The 18099-nt window shown below is 44.5% G+C and overlaps 1 protein-coding gene across 1 annotated transcript; it reads right to left on the reverse strand.

Annotated features, from left to right (window-relative positions):
* Positions 1–15609: 15609 nt before the first annotated feature.
* On the reverse strand, positions 15610–17812 carry NHLRC1 (NHL repeat containing E3 ubiquitin protein ligase 1). The gene has a single exon (XM_012476543.3). The coding sequence runs from the start codon at positions 17739–17741 to the stop codon at positions 16554–16556; it is 1188 nt and encodes a 395-aa protein (XP_012331966.1). The 5' UTR covers positions 17742–17812; the 3' UTR covers positions 15610–16553.
* Between the last annotated feature and the right edge of the window lie 287 nt (positions 17813–18099).

The raw sequence follows: 18099 nt of genomic DNA on the forward strand, positions 1-18099 counted from the left end.
CCACCACCGCTGGCTAATTTTTAAATTTTTTAGAAGAGATGAGTTGTCACCATGTTGGCCAGGCTGGTCTCAAACTCCTGGCCTCAAGTGATCTGCACATCTTAGCCTCCCAAAGTGCTGGAATTGCTGTACCTGAGCAACTCATGCATTTTTATTTATTTATCTATTTTGAGACCGGGTTTTGCTGTGTCACCCAGGCTAGAGTGCAGTGGTGCTATCATAGCTCATCGTAACCTTGAACTCCTGAGCTGAAGCAGTACTCCTGCCTAAGCCTCTCTAGCAGCTGGGAATACAGGCACCTACCACCAGTAATTAACTTGTAAATTTATTTAAATACAGAACTTCCTTTTCTGCATTACCGCATTCTAGAGACATTCTGTCGGGCTAGAGTTCTACACTACACATGTTTCTTGCTGTGTACCGTGTAGTCTCTCCATATCCACAGCGGTAAGTTCCAAGTCCCCGCGTGGATGCCTGACACTGCAGTAGTACCAAACCATATATAGACTGTTTTTTTCCTGTATGTACATACCTGTGATAAAGCTTATAAGTTAAGCACAGTAAGAGATTAAGAACAACAATAAGAAAGTGGAACAAATAACATGCTGCGATAGAAGTTATGCAAATGTGATCCCTCTCTTTCTCAAATATCTTATTGTACTCTGCTTACGCATTTTCAGACTGTGGTTGACCACAGGTAACTGAAACCGTGGAAAGTGAAACTGTGGATGAGGAGTGGGGACTAGTGTATTAATATGGTGGCCACAGGAAAAGTGTTTAGTGTGAAAGGAAGACGTATGAGACAATGAGAGGAACCCCAAGCTAGGTGAGAAGTCGGGGAGCTGACATGAGTTGCTGACTCTAATTCTGCATGTCTATGTACAAAAAAATCTTATGTGCAGCTTATTTGACTGAAAATCCCAAATCAGAGAGAATTCAAATGACAGCAAGGTTTAGAACCTGCTTGTTCTCCTAAGTAGATTAATCAGCTTGTCCAAGTTACTTAACTTTCCAGGCTGCAATTTACTCATCTGTAAAGTGGGAGAGTTGGACAACGGGATCTTATGAGCCTGCCAAAGTGTGAAACCGATGTGTCAAAGAAGCTCTAATAATCCAAAATTCCTTTCAGTTGGTACCAGGCAACTCCACCCACAGTCAAGAAAAAAAAAAGTTCAAATAACTCATAAGTAGCTTGACTTCCCACTGAACACTCAAGGGAACCAATTTGCTTTCTTCTATTGGGGAACTCTGAGCACAATTGAAAGCCAGCTCCATTAGCTGCCTTGACAGAAGGCTAAAGCAAAGTCCTGGAAATGCATATTGTTTTCTAGAAGTATCTGCCTGGCACTCTCTTAAGGTTCTTCTAGGCAAAAGTCACAGGTACCCAACTCAAGCTTGTTTAAAAACAGAGAATTTATATTAGCTCAGATAACTAGGACATCTGAGGTTGCATCTAGCTTTGGGAACAGAAAGATTTGAGGGCCCAAATAATGTTACGCGGATGCTGTCTTCCTCAACGTCTCAGCTCAGCTTTCTTCTCAATGGGCCTCATTGCCAGGCAGGCTCACCGTACAGGTAACAAAGAGCCCTTCCTGAACTCTAGGCTTCATGGTCCTTAACTGCCATCTTTAAAAAAGAGAGCACTTTACTCCAAATATTTGAAGCAAAATATTAATTGCTTAGAATTACTGAGCACTCACAACCTGCCAGGCGCTGTTCTAACACACATGTATAAACTTACATAGGCCTCACGACAACTCTAGAAAGTAGATTCTATTACATTTACATGCTATACACAAGGAACTAAGGCTCAGAGAGTTTAAACAGTGTGTCTACTTTCTGTACGAGTGATCTTGGGAAAATTATTTAACCTCTCTGTGTGTCAGTTTCCTCACCTGAAAAATGCCAAAAGCAACTATTTTTTTTTTTTTTTTTGAGACAGAGTTTCGCTCTTGTTACCCAGGCTGGAGTGCAATGGCGCGATCTCGGCTCACTGCAACCTCTGCCTCCTGGGTTCAGGCAATTCTCCTGCCTCAGCCTCCTGAGTAGCTGGGATTACAGGCGCGCGCCACCACGCCCAGCTAATTTTTTTTGTATTTTTAGTAGAGACGGGGTTTCACCATGTTGACCAGGATGGTCTCAATCTCTTGACCTAGTGATCCACCCGCCTTGGCCTCCCAAAGTGCTGGGATTACAGGCGTGAGCCACCGCACCCGGCCAAAAGCAACTGTTTATTAGGCTGTTGCGTTAGGTAAGTGTATTAGTCCGTTTTCATGCTGCTGATAAAGACTTACCCGAGATTGGGCAATTTAGGGAAAAAAAAAAAAAAAGAGGTACAATTCCATGTGGTTGAATTCACAATTCCATGTGGCTGGGGAAGCCTCACAATCGTGGCAGAAGGCAAGGAGGAGCAAGTCACATCTTAGGTCGATGACAGCAGGCAAAGAAAGAGCGTGTGCAGAGAAATTCCCGTTATTAAACCATCAGATCTGGTGAGACCCATTGACTCTCAGGAGAACAGCACAGGAAAGCTCTGCCTCCATGATTCAGTCCTCTCCCACTGAGTCCCTGCCACAGCATGTGGGAATTACGGGAGCTACACGATGCGATTTGGGTGGGGATACAGAGCCGAACCGTTTCAGTAAGCACATGTAAGAACCAAAGGAGTGTGTGTCCAGCACAGAATCGCTGCGTGCAACAAGAAGCCAGTAATTCTTGGTACCATTTCCACTTGCCATTCTCTTATTCCCTGCCTCTTTCCCTCTAATGGTTCAGAAAAATTCGACTTCACAAGTTCCATGGTCTGACTGGGCACAGTGACTCATGACTGCAATCCCAGCATGTGGAAGGATGAGGCAGGTGGATTGCTTGAACCCAGGAGTTTAAAACCAGCCTGGGCAAAATGATGAAACCTCATCTCTGCAACAAATATGAAAATTAGCTGGGCATGGTGGCATGCACCTGTAGCTCCAGCTGTTTGGGAGGCTGAGGTGGGAGGATTGTTTGAGATGGAGGTTGCAGTAAGTGGAGATGGTGCCACTGCACTCCACCCAGGCTGACAGAGTGAGACTTTGTCTCAAATAATAATAATAATAAATTTCATGGTCTTTAGTACTATTAGATATGATAGAAAGGGACATAATGGATTAAGCTGTGGGTACAGGGAAGGAAGCCCAAAACAGAAAAGCTAAGCCAAAGCTGAGACCGAGACACAGAATTCCCATTCAGAAGAGGAGCTGAAGGTAAGGAACAAGGTCAAGGCTGTCAATCTAGAGGGGAGCAGTAAGGAGACCTGTGCACTGGATGGCCAACCCGACACCGGACAGGAAAACCTGTGTAAGAAGCCTCTTATGCTTCTCCTGCTGGGGCAGAAGCCAGCTTCAGAGTGTGCCAGCAGGAAAGCTGCAGGCGGTAGCCCATTCTCCCCATGAGGAAGATGGTAATGCACTAACTTGGCTGGAAGAGAGAGTATGGAACCCAGTTAAAGGTCATATGCTGATGGGAAGTCTTTTATTGATGGTGATTGCATGAAGAGATGGTGCTAAATAGTATTTATAACTTATTTGGCAAGTTTCACAACAAAGATAGGATCTTACAGAACATTTAACACATGGCCTGGTGAAAAATACTTAATTCAATTGTGAAATATCACATCAAATCAATCTAAGTGTGGTTTCCATTGGAACTGGAGTAGCTATTCTGGAATTTCTTGACCAAGTGATAGATGCTTAGAGTTAAAACTTTTCTGGTTTTTTGTTTGTTTGTTTATTTTTGAGACAAATTCTTGCTCGGTCACCCATGCTGGCGTGCAGTGGCACGATCTCAGCTCACTGCAACCTCCGCCTTTTGAGTTCAAGCAATTCTCCTGGCTCAGCCTCCCGAGTATCTGCTGCTACAGGCACCCATCACCACACCTAGCTAATTTTTGTATTTTTAGTAGAGATGGGGTTTCACAATGTGGGCCAGGCTGGCCTCAAAATCCGGTCCACCTGCCTCAGCCTCCCAAAGTGCTGAGATTACAGGTGTGAGCCACTGCTCCCGGCCTGGAGTCAAAACTTTTCTGAGGCTCCATATTTCTCCTACACTGTCCTTCAAAATTACTCAATGCTTCTGACGTCTTCTAACATGCAGTTCCTAACCTATTAATCAGAGCCACCAAGTGAAAGCTCGTGGTATCTTTAGCTTGAATATTTTGCCCCTACTTGGTCCATGGTAAGTGTGCAGGAGCTATGCCACCTGAGTTACTGCAGGTGGATAATGGGGAGGACTCAGGTGATACAAAAAAATTAGCTGGGCATGGTGATGGGTGCCTGTAATCCCACCACCTACTTGGGAAGCTGAGGCAGGAGAATCGCTTGAACCTGAGAGGCGAAGGTTGCTGTGAGCCAAGGTTGCAACATTGTACTCTGGCCTGGGCAACAAGAGTAAAATTCTGTCTCAAAAAAAAAAAAGAGAAAAAAGAAAGAAAAAAACCCCCAAATATTTAGAAATTAAATACCATATTTTGAAATAATTCATGAGTCATTGAAGAAACCAAAAAAAGAAACTAAAAAATGTTTGAACCAAATGATAGTAAATATACACATGTCACAATCTCTGGGATGCTGCTCAGTCTGCACTGAGAGGGAAATTCCTAGCTTTTAGTGCTTATATTAGAATAAAGTTTTAAAATCAATATCCTACATTTCTACCTTAAGAATCTAGAAAAGCTTTACTTAATCCAAAATAAATAGGAAAAAAAAAAAGAAGAAAAGGAATCAACAAAACATAAAGGATGACAAATCATGGAGAAACACAATAAGGCCAAAGGCTGGTTCTTTGAATTTGTGAGGAAAAATCAGTAAACCCCTAGCTAGACAGATCAAAAAAAAAGTAAAGAGAGATGGCTGGGCACGGTGGCTCATGCCTGTAATCTCAGCACTTTTGAAGGCTGAGGCAGGTGGATCACTGCAGGCCAGGAGTTTGAAACCAGCCTGGACAACATGGTGAAATCCTCTCTACTAAAAACACCTGTAGTCCCTGTACTTGGGAGGCTGAGGCAGGAGAATCGCTTGAATCCGGAAGGTGGAGGTTGCAGTGAGCTGAGATTGTGCCACTGCACTCCAGCCTGAATGACAGAATGAGACTCCATCTCAAAAAAAAAAAAAAAAAAGAGAGAGAATGTATATATTGCTAATATCAAGAATGAGCAAAGAGTTACCACTAAAGAGCCTATAGACTTTTAAAAGATAAAATGGGGCATATTTTAATGTTATTGTACAAATTCCTTGAAAAATACTAGCTACAAAACTTACACAACATGAAGCAAAAACATGAATTGACATATATATATATATATATATATATCAGAAATTAAATTAATAATTAAAAAACTGTGGCTGGGTGCAATGGCATACACCTGTAAATCCCAGCACTTTGGGAGGCTGAGGCAGGAGGATCACTTGAGCACTTGAGCCCAGGAGTTTGAGACAAGCCTGGGCAATATGGTGAAACCCCATCTCTACAAAAAAATACAAAAAATTAGCCAGGCACGGTGGCATGTGCCTGGAGTCCCAGCTACTCAAGGGACTGAGGTGAGAGGATTGCTTTAGCCTGGGAAGTGGAGGTTGCAGTGAGCTGAGATTGCACTACTGCACTCCAGTTGCGTGACAGAGTGAGACTCTTTCTCAAAAAAAAAAAAAAAGAAAAGAAAAGAAAAATTAGAAACCTTTAAACCAAGAAAACTCTTGGCCACAAGATTTCACTAGTGAATTCTATGAAACGTTTAAGAAGTTGTATTAATGATACACAAATTCTTTCAGAAAATAAAGGCGAGAACACTTCCTAACTAATTTGTAAAGCCAGCATACCCCTAATGCCAAAATCCGATGAAGATATTACCCTCCCCTTCAAAAAATGTAAATTGACAAACATAATTAAAGAAATGCATTTGTAGATCTTCATCTATTTTAGTTGTGCAGATAGTTCTAGCAAATTTAACAAATAAACGTAAAGCCTTTATTTATTCATAAGAAGAGAGGAAGTAATGATTTTACCATTTATATTTTAGTGCCCACCAGGGAGAACTGGTATGGCCTTGAGAAAATTCACTCCAGAATGTGATGGAATTGGCCTCCTGTATCAATTTCAGTTACTCCAGGCACATCATTCAGTGGTTTGAAAACATAAATACACTACACACAGTCGTATATCTCGGAAGAAAACTCATTACGCTGAAGTTTATTTTGGAGCACCTTGCTCATCAGAAAGCAAGCTGGGCAGAGGGCATGAATGGCTGATGCGAAGAAATTGGAGCAGGAGGCTGCTTTGATCCTACCGCACAAGTCACCATCCGGTTGCGCAGGCCCCATGCAGCTCACAGCCCTGCTGCTGATGTTTCAGTTCACATATTTAAAGAGCTCTCCTCCCTTTGTCCAGCAGCAGTAACAAATTACCCCCATGAATGGTGAAAAAAATATCCTGAAAACATACACTAAGTTGAACTTTCTTGGTTATCATACAAACTTTGATGTGATTTAAAAGACTGTTATTGTTATATTAATATCAAAGTTAAATTCAAGACAAAAAGCATTAAAAGGGATAAAGAAAGTAATTTTTCTTGGCCAGGAGGGATGGCTTACACCTGTAATCCCAGCACTTTGAGAGGCCAAGGCAGGCAGATCACCTGAGGTCAGGAATTTGAGACAAACCTGGCCAACATGGTGAAACCCCATCTCTACTAAAAATACAAAAATTAGCCAGGCGTGGTGACAGGCGCCAGTAATCTGAGACACTCTGGAGGCTGAGGCAGGAGAATTGCTTGAGCCCAGGAGGCGGAGGTTGCAGGGAGCCGAGATCATGACACTGCACTCCAGCCTGGGGGACAAGAGCGAAACTCCATCTCAAAAAAAAAAAAAAAAAAAGACTAGGAGCTTAAGTAGAGTTCATGGAAATTTTAGTTGCATAAAACTTACATCCAGAATTTTCTCTCTGTGGATTATGACACTTCCATTATGAAACTTGAGAATTCTGCTTAACCTCAAATTTTATCTGTATCTTTATCACTTTTTTCTTCTTTCTTCTCATCACTTCACAAAAATTGGGTTTTGTTCACAGCAAGAGCTGGTCACATTGCCCCTTGCAGTTAAGCTGCAAGGAGCTAGGAACTGTGGAAGGCAAATGGAATATTTGGTAAATCAATCTCTCTCTGTCTCTCTCTGTCTCTCTCTCTCTGAGAGCTCTTGTATCTCACGTTTTGGAATTTCCAAAATTGAACTTCAATTAAATGCCACTAAAATTCCCTTTTTGGCAAAAAAGTTTGCACTTTATGTGATACATTCACTGTTTTACAAAATTTGTATATGTGAAATGATTTTCAGGGATATGAATTCCATAGTGATGAGAGTCAACTCAATTGAAAAATGGGAACAGTAGTTTGGTCTAATTAAAAGTGATTAAATGTTTGTATGCTTTTCTACATTTTCCAATTCTACAAAGACCAGGTGTTACTCCTCTTCAGGGGGATAATTCAGGGGGAAAATTCCAAAGAAATGATTATCAAGTCAAAGGCGCATAAGAGAGAGAAACAGAAAAAAATTCTGGGGCCTCAGTGTTTGGAAAGAGTGTCCTCTTAACAGGCTAAGCTTCTAACATTCGACACATGGCTTTTTTTTTGAGATAGAGTCTCATTCTGTTGCCCAGGCTGGAGTGCAGTGGCGCGATCTTGGCTCACTGCAACCTCTGCCTCCCGGGTTTGAGTGATTCTCCTGCCTTAGCCTCCAGAGTAGCTGGGATTACAGGTATCTGCCACCATGCCCAGCTAATTTTTGTATTTTTAGTAGAGACAGGGTGTCACCATGTTGGTCAGGTTGATCTTGAACTCCTGACCTCAAGTGATCTGTCCACCTTGGCCTCCCAAAGTGCTGGGATTACAGGCACGAACCACCGTGCCCAGTGGGCAACATGGCTCCTAAAGTTTCTCCCCACCTTATAGGTTAAGTCCTGCACAACACTCTGGCATCAGATCAGAGAGCTGTAGAGCACTGTGTGCTAGATAGCCAAAGAATTACATTCACGGGTTTCTGAAAATAAGAACATTTCATTTTTTTAAAAAACAAAGACATTTGGTTTAAGGGAAATAGCAGAACCTGACCCCCATCACCAAGACCTCCCCTGAGACCCAATCACAGCTCTCGCTCTTGTTATGTAAATAGGTGTCTCACCACAGTACCTCTCAGAAGGGACATTATCTAGGGCTTATACAAATTGATATGAATGATAACTATAAATCCCACGAAGGAATGGTTGGGATATTAGTTTGCTCTAGAGCAGTGCTACCCAACCCTGGCTGTAAAATAGATTTACCTGGGAGAGATTTTAAAAAGTACCTGCTTTCCTCCAACCTAAAGCACCAGGCGTTAGTTGTGTAACCTTGGGTAAGTTGCTCCATCCCTGTGAGTCTCAGCTGCTTCTCCTGTGAAGTCACCTTAATAAAACCTGCACCGTCTACTTCAAGAAATGTGAGGATCAAATAAGTTAACGGCTTTGTGAAACAAAGTATTAGTGTATGAAAATGTTAGTTATGTTTAATCTCTTTAACCACACTCCTTGTAACCAAAGGCCTCTTTCTATAACAAGGACAGGCACTGCTGGAATACATTTGAGGGCCATGAATGAAGTATCTGGACCCTGTAGGGACTGAGCCTTAGGATTTTACACTGATTAGGCCTTATTCATGCAATGAGTAAAAAGACTAGCTTCATGATTATGGTCTAATTGGTTAACTTGGAAATACTACAATGTTCTCTTGGGCCAGCATGAATACAAACCTTGAGGCCATCTGAAAAAGAAACACTAAAATTTATATGGAACTACAAAAGACTCAGAATAGCCAAAGGTATCCTAACCAAAAAGAACAAAACTGGAGGAATCACGTTACCTGACTTCAATTTATACTACAGAGCTATAATAACCAAAACAGCATGGTACTGGCATAAACACAGATACATAGACCAGTGAGACATAATAGAGAACCCAGAAATAAACCCATACACCTACAGTGAACTAATTTCCAACACAGCTTCCAAGAACTGTCTCTTCAATAAATTATGCTGGGAAAACTGGATATCCATGTGCAGAAGAATAAAACTAGACCCCTACATATCCAAAAATCTTAAAAAATGGATTAAAGACTTAAATCTAAGACTTCAAACTATAAAACTGCTATGAGACAACATTGAGAAAGCGCTCCAGGACCCTGGACTGGGCAAAGACTTCTTGAGTAATACCCCGTGGGCACTGGCAACTAAAGCGCAATGGACAAATGGAATCACATCAAGTTGGAAAGCTTTTGTCCAGCAGGGAAAACAACAAACGAAGTGAAGAGACAAGCCACAGAATGAAAGAAAATATTTGTGAGCTACTCATCTGACAAAGGATTAACAACCAGAATATATAAGGAGCTCAAACAACTCCATAGGAAAAAACAATCTAAGATCTAAAAATGGGCACAAGATCTGACTTTTAGATCCTTTCCCACTAGACAGGTCAATGAGGAACATAGAAAGGTCCATTTCCTAGTCCTGGTTCTGCTCTTCACTACCTGTGTGACCTAGACTAGTATTTTTACATGTGTAGGTCTTGATTGTCATTTATAATTATAATAACAACTTGTCTAAGTTTCTTTTCACTCCTACAACTCTATGGCTTGACACACAATGTTATCTGATCATCTTATAAGTGATTTCAGATTTTCAGTGTAGCTAGTTTTATGGCATTGTTAGTGAAGCTGATGATTGACTTGGCCAAAGTCCTTTGTCAGGAAATTAAGCTCCTATAAATAATATCATTATTTTTGCAGAAAAGTATGAGCTGCTTTTTTTTTTTTTTGAGACGGAGTTTCACTCTTGTTACCCAGGCTGGAGTGCAATGGCGCGATCTCGGCTCACCGCAACCTCCGCCTCCTGGATTCAGGCAAAATTCTCCTGCCTCAGCCTCCTGAGTAGCTGGGATTACAGGCATGCGCCACCGTGCCCAGCTAATTTTTTGTATTTTCAGTAGAGACAGGGTTTCACCATGTTGACCAGGATGGTCTTGATCTCTTGACCTCGTGATCCACCCGCCTCGGCCTCCCAAAGTGCTGGGATTACAGGCGTGAGCCACAGCGCCCGGCCCCAATGAGCTGCTTTTTCACTACTATAATATGTATACTGTATCTTATAATTTGCAGCCTGGTAGTCAGCAAATGTCTGTGGTTGGGCTGTCCGTGCTGTATGGGTGGCACCTGGGAAAGGCAGGATCTTCTTTATGTACGCATTATTAACCAAACGTAGCCCAAAGATGAGTCTGACAGCTCTCCAAACGCACCACCAGGTGAATGATCCAGGAACACGTTAGTTCATTCTCTTCCCTCCAGGTGGAGTTGGCATCACAGATGTCACCTGATATTGGAGAGCCTGGGGATCCGTGTTGTCTCCACTCTTCATCGTGTGACAAAGGATGTGACTCATGAAGATCAGGCAACCTCAATACCTCAAAGTACCATGTACTTAGGTGAAAATGGCAATGGAAAAACGTGGTGGTTTAGAATATGAAGTTTTTCATGCAATTCCAACCCAGGCTACCACAAAGTCACCATAATCCTTTGTAGCTCTTTGAGTCACTCCGCAAACCCACCACAAATCACTTTAATTCTAGACCAGCTTCCCCAAGCTACCCAGCTACCTGCACCACTTCCCTTTTGTCAATGAAAGAAATACATAGTGTAGAAAAATTTCTTGGGAAAAACATGTTGATTCAACAAATATTTTCAAATGCCTGCAATGTGTCAAACACTGCTCCAGGCACTAGGGATACACTTGGGAATGGCACAAACATCTTTCATGAAGTTTACATTCTAGAGGCCTAGAAGCTGACCAAACAAAACAGAACAAAAACAAAAACCTCCATGCTTTTGATTCTTCTTCATATTTTTTTAAACAGGCTCCAGGTTGTCATTATCTTTCTTAAAATGTGCCATCCCAAAATTGAGCAAAAACTCCATTCAAGTATTCTAAAATGAAACCTGGATCATAATGAAAGTATATTTTTAGGGTGGGCATGGTGGCTCATGCCTGTAATCCCAGCATTTTGGGAGGTCAAGGGCAGAGGACCATTTGAGCCCAGGAGTTTGAGACCAGCCTGGGAAACATAGTGAGACTCTGTAAAAAATAATTAAAAATCTGCTGAGTGTGGTGGTATGTACTTGTAGTCCTGGCTACTCGGAGGCTGAGGAGGGAGGATTGCTTGAGCCCAAGATTGAGGCTGCAGTGAGTTATGATCACGCCATGCACTCCAGCCTGGGCGACACAGTGAGACCTTGTCTCTTAAAAAATATTTATCTGTATATAATCTTTTATAAATATTTAAATAGAGATGGGGTTTCACCATGTTGCCCAGGCTGGTCTCGAACTCCTGAGCTCAAGCAATCCTCCTGCCTCAGCCTCCAAAGTGCTGGGATTACAGGCGTGTGCCCCCAGTCTTGGCCAAAAAAAAAGGTATATTTTTAATATTTACATTTACCTTTGTCAAGGTAGTAGGATCAAATGTATTTCATTTAAGTTTGTTGGCTGATTTATAAGTCTTAAATATTTAGGCCTGTGGTATGTGACTCTCTACTTGTTCTTTGGTATCATACCCTACCAGAATTAGGGATTGATGAGTTGGTGGGAGAGTGTTTCTCCCCACAGAATTACTTTCCTACTCATGGCATCAAAATCTGTACATTTTAGACCAATTTTCTCCAAACCAATCAGCAAAATATTATCATTTTTTTTTTTTTTTTTTTGAGACGGAGTCTCCCTCTGTTACCCAGGCTGGAGTGCAGTGGTTCGATCTCGGCTCACTGTAATCTCCACCTTCCAGGTTCAAGTGATTCTCCTGCCTCAGCCCCCTAAGTAGCTGGGACTACAGGCACCCGCCACCATGCCTAGTTAATTTTTTGTATTTTTAGTAGAGACGGGTTTCATGGTCTCGATCTCCCGACCTCATGGTCTGCGTGCTCGGCCTCTCAAAGTGCTGGGATTACAGGCGACTGCTACCACACTGTTTTTTGTACTTTTAGTAAAGACAGGGTTTCACCATGTAGGCCAGTGATCTGCCTGCCTTGGCCTCCCAAAGCTCTGGGATTACAGGCATGAGCCACTGCACAGGGCCAAAATATTATAACTTTTGATAAATACTTTCTGTTGCCAAAAAAACAGAGATTTGTGCACGTTAGCTGAAGCAGGGGAGCATTTACTATAAGAATTCACTTGGCATAGGAGAGGTTGTTAGGACTCCAAGAACAGAAACCATAGTGCAGCTGGGTCTTGCAGAGAGGCAGAGTGGCATCAGGGCAGCCCCAGGGATCTTGCAGTAGGGACCATCATGTTGGTGCCCCGGAGGTAACAAGACTCCAAGCCACTGCTTCTTTGGATGGATTTCTTCCTCCCGTTCTTTCTCGGGTTCCTGTGAGTTTTGTCTTCTCTCTGCCTCATAGCTTCTTATTCGTGATGTGGCTTGCCCACAGGGACTCTCTGCACCCCTGGAACTCAGCCTATCAGCTTAACATGCTCCATGTTTCTCAATTCAAAATATCGAAGACAAGAATGTAACTGAATCTCTGTGCTTCTTGTGTGGAAAATATGTTTATGTCAAGCCAATTCATAGCCAGTTTCCTGGTCTCGTAAATACATCTGGTGGAGCATCATTGGTTGACTGACTGCCCCTCTGTTAGGTGTGCACCCCTACCTGATTAGCTATGTAATAGAAAACCTGGCTGCTGAGGGTGGGCTCATGATGTGGCAGTTTTTCTTAGAAGTGGCGGTGGGCACAGCAGGCACCATGGTTATTCAGTACAGTAGTTGTGGTGAGTCTCGGCGGCCGCCCTATCATATTTGCCACACCTTCCCCAAGAAAACAGTTCATCTCCTGACTAGCCATGGTACACCGCCATGGCATATCTCTACAGTGGAACACTAACACCAGTATGTGTTTCTCCTTCTGTGGCAGGTGTAAGGATTATTAAATTTGCTATCATCAGTCGTTCTTCCTCATTTTCCTGAGGTGCACAGGTTAATGCTTCTTCCCCAGAAGTTTCATAATTCACTTTAGGTGGGATCTGCGCCCCACTTAGTTGGGTGCCCAGGGAGGGTCTGCATGAGGCAATAGCAAAATGGTGATGGTTTGGGTCCTGGGATCCAGAGCTAGAGTTGCTAGAGGGGAGATTTATGAGTGTGAACCAAGGTCTTAACAAAATGCCAAGGAGAGAGATTGAGAAGCCAAGTGCAGGTGGCAAGTCCAGAGGACAGAACAAGGGCAAAAGCAGGAGACAGTCCAAGGATCGGGAATTGGGCAAAACTGGAACAGATGGAGGGTGAGTGAGAACTGCTGACCCAGGCGCCATAGCGTCTGTGTTTGCTTTTAGGGACTCACCAGGCAGTGCGTGGGGGATATTCTGGAAGAGCCTATTTCCTTTCCCTTCTCCCTTTACTCTACGGCACGTTCTTTTGTTTCAACCTCTGAGAGTCATTCCAACCCTTCTTCATCACCTTGGAAGCTTTTACTTTCTGCTGGGATTATTTTTTCCTGCCTGACTCAGAATTCTCCAATTTCTTTAATAACCTGGAGTTCAGCATGACATAGCTCAAGCTCTTTAACCAGATTGATTTAAAGAACACAGTCTGGCAGGGGACTGTGGCTCATGCCTGTAATCCCAACACTTTGGGATGCTGAGGCAGGTGGATCACTTGAGGTCAGGAGTTCAAGACCAGCCTGGCCAACATAGTGAAACTCTGTCTCTACTAAAAATACAAAAAGTAGCTTGATGTGGTGGTGGGTACCTGTAATCCCAGCTACTGGGGAGGCTGAGGCAGGAGAATCGCTTGAACCTGTGAGGTGGAGGTTGCAGTGAGCTGAGATCGCACCACTGCACTCCAGCCTGGGCAACAGAGCCAGACCCCAGCTCAAAAACAAAGAACACAGTCTGGAAGATGAATTTTGCATCTGCCTTACAGGCCGCTGAAACTATTACCTCAGTGTGTGTGTGTTTGAGAATCAAGAACAGCAAGCTTCATGTCATCGTCAAGGAAACGCTGCTCCTGTCTTATGACATTCCTGGGAAGGGCTGCTATATACAGTTCTTTTTATGTGGCGTATCCAGCCCCACCCCATCCCAAGCCTGATAATCTACCAAGGAAAGGAGGCAGTTACTCAGGTCGCTTGTTATCACACGTCTTGTTATCACAAGGTCTGATACACTCCCACATGGTCTCTCAGATGTACACCTGATTCTTCATGTCGGGTAATGCACACGATAACCAGCAACACTACCTTGCTCACATACCTCATGTGTCGCCCATTCCACACCTTTACCATGACTGCTGTCTGAAAAGGACACATGGTCAGCTTTATAGTCAGAGATGATGCCATTGATAATTCCAAAGAGAAAAATCTTTTGAATTGGCTCTACTAATCCTAAAATCATTAAAATGTCATTGTTCCCAAGGAAGATGGCCTAAGCTCTATCCTCGGTTGCTCTGCTCACAAATGACCGGATAAGCCTGCATTCACGTCTCCACCTGGAACAATGTTTCTTATGTGTTCAGAATACCTGCCAAGTCACCAACCTAGGGGTGACTTCTAAGGGTGGGGTGTGTGCATGTGGGGAGAAGGGGTTTGCCATAGAACTTCTGTTTAGAATGCATTTATAAACGGTGGTCTGGGGTGCCCAAAATCTTACTATTAGTGCTATATGATGAGAGCATTGACAACAAAATGGGTTCTTGTGGACTGGATGGGAGTTAGGCTCTCACTTTTATTTTACGTGGGCCAGGCGCAGTGGCTGATTCCTATAGTCTCATTGCTTTGGGAGGCCAAGGCAGGAGGATCGTTTGAGCCCAGGAGCTTGAAACTAGTTTGGGCAACAAAGCAAGATCCCATCCCTATGAAAAATTTAAAAATTAGCTGGGCATGGTGACACACACCTGTAGTCCCAGCTACTCGGGATGCTGAGGCAGGAGGATCACTTGAGCTCAGGGAGTCGAAGCTGTAGTGAGCAGTGATCACTCCACTCTACTCCAGGTGACAAAGCAAGACCATGTCTAAAAACAAACAACCCATAAACATGTGACATAAACATGTAACAGGAGCGTCTGACACTAGTATGTAGAGTGTTCTGCAGTAGTTTAGAACTTACACAAATATAGGCCTAGGCTGGGGCGCTGTGGCTCATGCCTGTAATCCCAGCACTTTGGGAGGCCAAGATGGGTGGATCACGAGGTCTGGAGTTCAAGACCAGGCTGGCCAAAATGATGAAACCTTGTCTCTACTAAAAATACAAAAAAAAAAAAAAAAAATTAGCCAGGCATGGTGACAGGTGCCTGTAATCCCAGCTACTCAGGAGGCTGAGGCAGAGAATCGCTTGAACCCAAGAGGTAGAAGTTGCAGTGAGCTAAGATTGCACCACTGAATTCTGGCCTGGGTGACAGAGCAAGACTCCGTCTCAAAAAAAAAACACCACACACACACACAGAACAAAAACAGAAAAAATAGGCCTTTCTCAAACAACCAAGTGATATTTTCTGAGTTTGTATAGTGGAGAAGATACAGGCATTAAAAGACATGTTTATCTCTTTAATAAGTAGTTCTATTGTTTTTCTTATTCATTTAACCCAGGATCAATAGTAACTTCATCTAATGTGCCATCAGAGCAGTTGCAAGTGGAATGAAAGTGATGCCAACCACAAAATCCTTTTCCTCCTGAACTCTCCATAAAGTCTCCCTCTTTGCACATCTTCATGATAGAATAATTAGCTACTTGTAAAGAGAGTACACATAGCAACACTATACATTCACGTATTTTCCCCCGCATCTGTTATCTTATTTAAGGGCAATTTATTTGGAGTCAGAATTGAATTCAAATTGTAACTATTGCAGTAATTAACTGTGGCCTGGGGAAGTCACTTAAGCTCTCTGGGTTTCAGTTTTCTCACTTGTACAACGAGATTACTAATAAAAAATTATGGCTGGGCAAGGTGGCTATGCCCATAATCTTAGTACTTTGGGAGACAGAGGAAGGTGGATTGCTTGAGCTCAGGAGTTTGAGACCAGCCTGGGCAACAGGGTAAAACCCCATCTCTACTAAAATACGAAAATTGGCTGGGTGTGGTAGTGCACGTCTTTGGTCTCAGCTACTTGGGAGGCTGAGGTGGAAGGATCACCTGACCCAGGGAAGTTGAAACTGTAGTGAGCCGTGATCATGTTACTGCACTCCAACCTCGGTGACAGAGCTTGACTCTAGCTAAGAAAAAAAAAAAAATTACCTTACTGGGTAGTATGGATTAAATAAACTAATATTTGCAAATTTCCTTGCACAGAGAGTATGCATTCAATAAATGGTAGATTAATCTCTAATAATTGTCTCCAGCTTTGTAACTCTGCCAGACAGTTTTAATTATCCCTGTCTGGATAGATGAGTTTAAGTGACTTATCCAGGGTTAAACAATTCATTAATGGCAGCACTAGTGCTTTTGATTCTAGAGCCCCACCCCAGCCCATCACCCCCAGTCAACTTTGTAGACTTTTATAGAATGAGATGCCGTGTCCAGCACAAGAAGAGAATTCTCCTTGGTGAAGGTAAGAGCCACAGGATGAGAAAGACCATGAGTGACCATGGGCTTTGGCACTGGAAACTCCTCAGGTTTTCCTAAGCAAAGGATAGCTGGACCAGATGTATCTGCAACAATCACATTTCCCTGGTGATCAAAGGTTACAGCTGAGGCAGTTATTTTGGAGGGAAAGTAGAGGCTCAGCCCAAAGGTATCCACCTGGCTAACAAGCTGCATACTTGAGCTAAACACTTTCACCCTGGTGCTGCAGACCCCACTCCCCAGGGCCAGGGGGTGCTCCAGGACTGCAATGGCCCCGGTGAGCCAAGACACTGCCACCCCACGGGGATTGCACAGATGAACTTGCAACCTTTCAGTTCTCCGAAGGACCCCTTCGGCGAAGTCGACGTCCAGGAGGTGCAGGGACCCTGCCTCCGCATCAGTTACCACAATCCCATTCTGAGGGGTGGTCTCCACACCCCAAGGTAAGGAGAATTGGCCTCCAATGACAAGCTTGATCTGGCCAAAAAAATCAAACACTTTGATGGAGCGATCTCCCGCGTCAGTGACAACCACATGGCAGTCGTTGGTGACGGTGACATCCACAGGGTACCTAATGTCTTGGGCAGCGTCCCCCTTCTCTCCAAACTGATGCGCGCATCCTCCCCCGGAGTCAAAAATCTTGACGCGCCTCTTGCCGTCGTGCACCACCACGACCCGCCCCGTCTTGGGACAAAGCGCCAGTCCGGTGGGGTTGACCAGAGTCCCCCAGCCGCCGAAGGCGTGGTGGCAGGTGAGGGCTCCGGGGGCGCTGGGGGCGGCGCGGTGGGCGGCCGGGGACTGGCGAAGCGCCGAGCCCAGGAGCTCTATGAGGTGCAGCACCGGCAGGCAGTCGCTGGTGTCGCAGCCCCGGCAGGCTCGCCTGCAGAATGGGCACTCAAGGGCCAGCGTGCGCGGGTGCGCCAGGGCGGCCACGCAGGCCAGGCAGACCACGTGGCCGCAGGACAGGTTGCGCGGACGCCGCTGCTGCCGGTGGCCAAACCTCTCAAAGCACACCTTGCACTCGAGCAGGCTGATCTCCGCCTCGCGCATGAGCTCCTGCAGCTCCGGCCGGCTCCCCGAGGCTTCGGCCCCCATGGCGGGTCCTGCGCACTCCCGCGGCGCCGCCCGGCCGTGCCCCAGCGACGCCCTTGGTCACGGTCACAGTCACGGTCACAGTCACGGTCACGGGGTCGGGCGTGCGCCCTGACGTCGAGCGCCGCCGGCCTCTGCACTGCGATCTGCTGCCCCTTGGTGGGCACGCGCGGCACTGTTTCCCGGGGACCTGGTCGTGGACGTTTGCAAGACAAATCCACATGCGCGTTAAGACCTGTAATCGTCACAGCAGTCATGGATGGATTGGGTACACTTTCAGATGAGGAAACACACCTATTGAGGACAACCGGATTGCGCCCTGTTACTCCGCCTGGAGGTGGCAAAACAAGAACTAGAACCC

Source organism: Aotus nancymaae, unplaced genomic scaffold, assembly GCF_030222135.1.
Source record: "Aotus nancymaae isolate 86718 unplaced genomic scaffold, 86718_ANA_hifiasm-v0.15.2.pri h1tg000051l, whole genome shotgun sequence".
NCBI lineage: Eukaryota > Metazoa > Chordata > Mammalia > Primates > Aotidae > Aotus > Aotus nancymaae.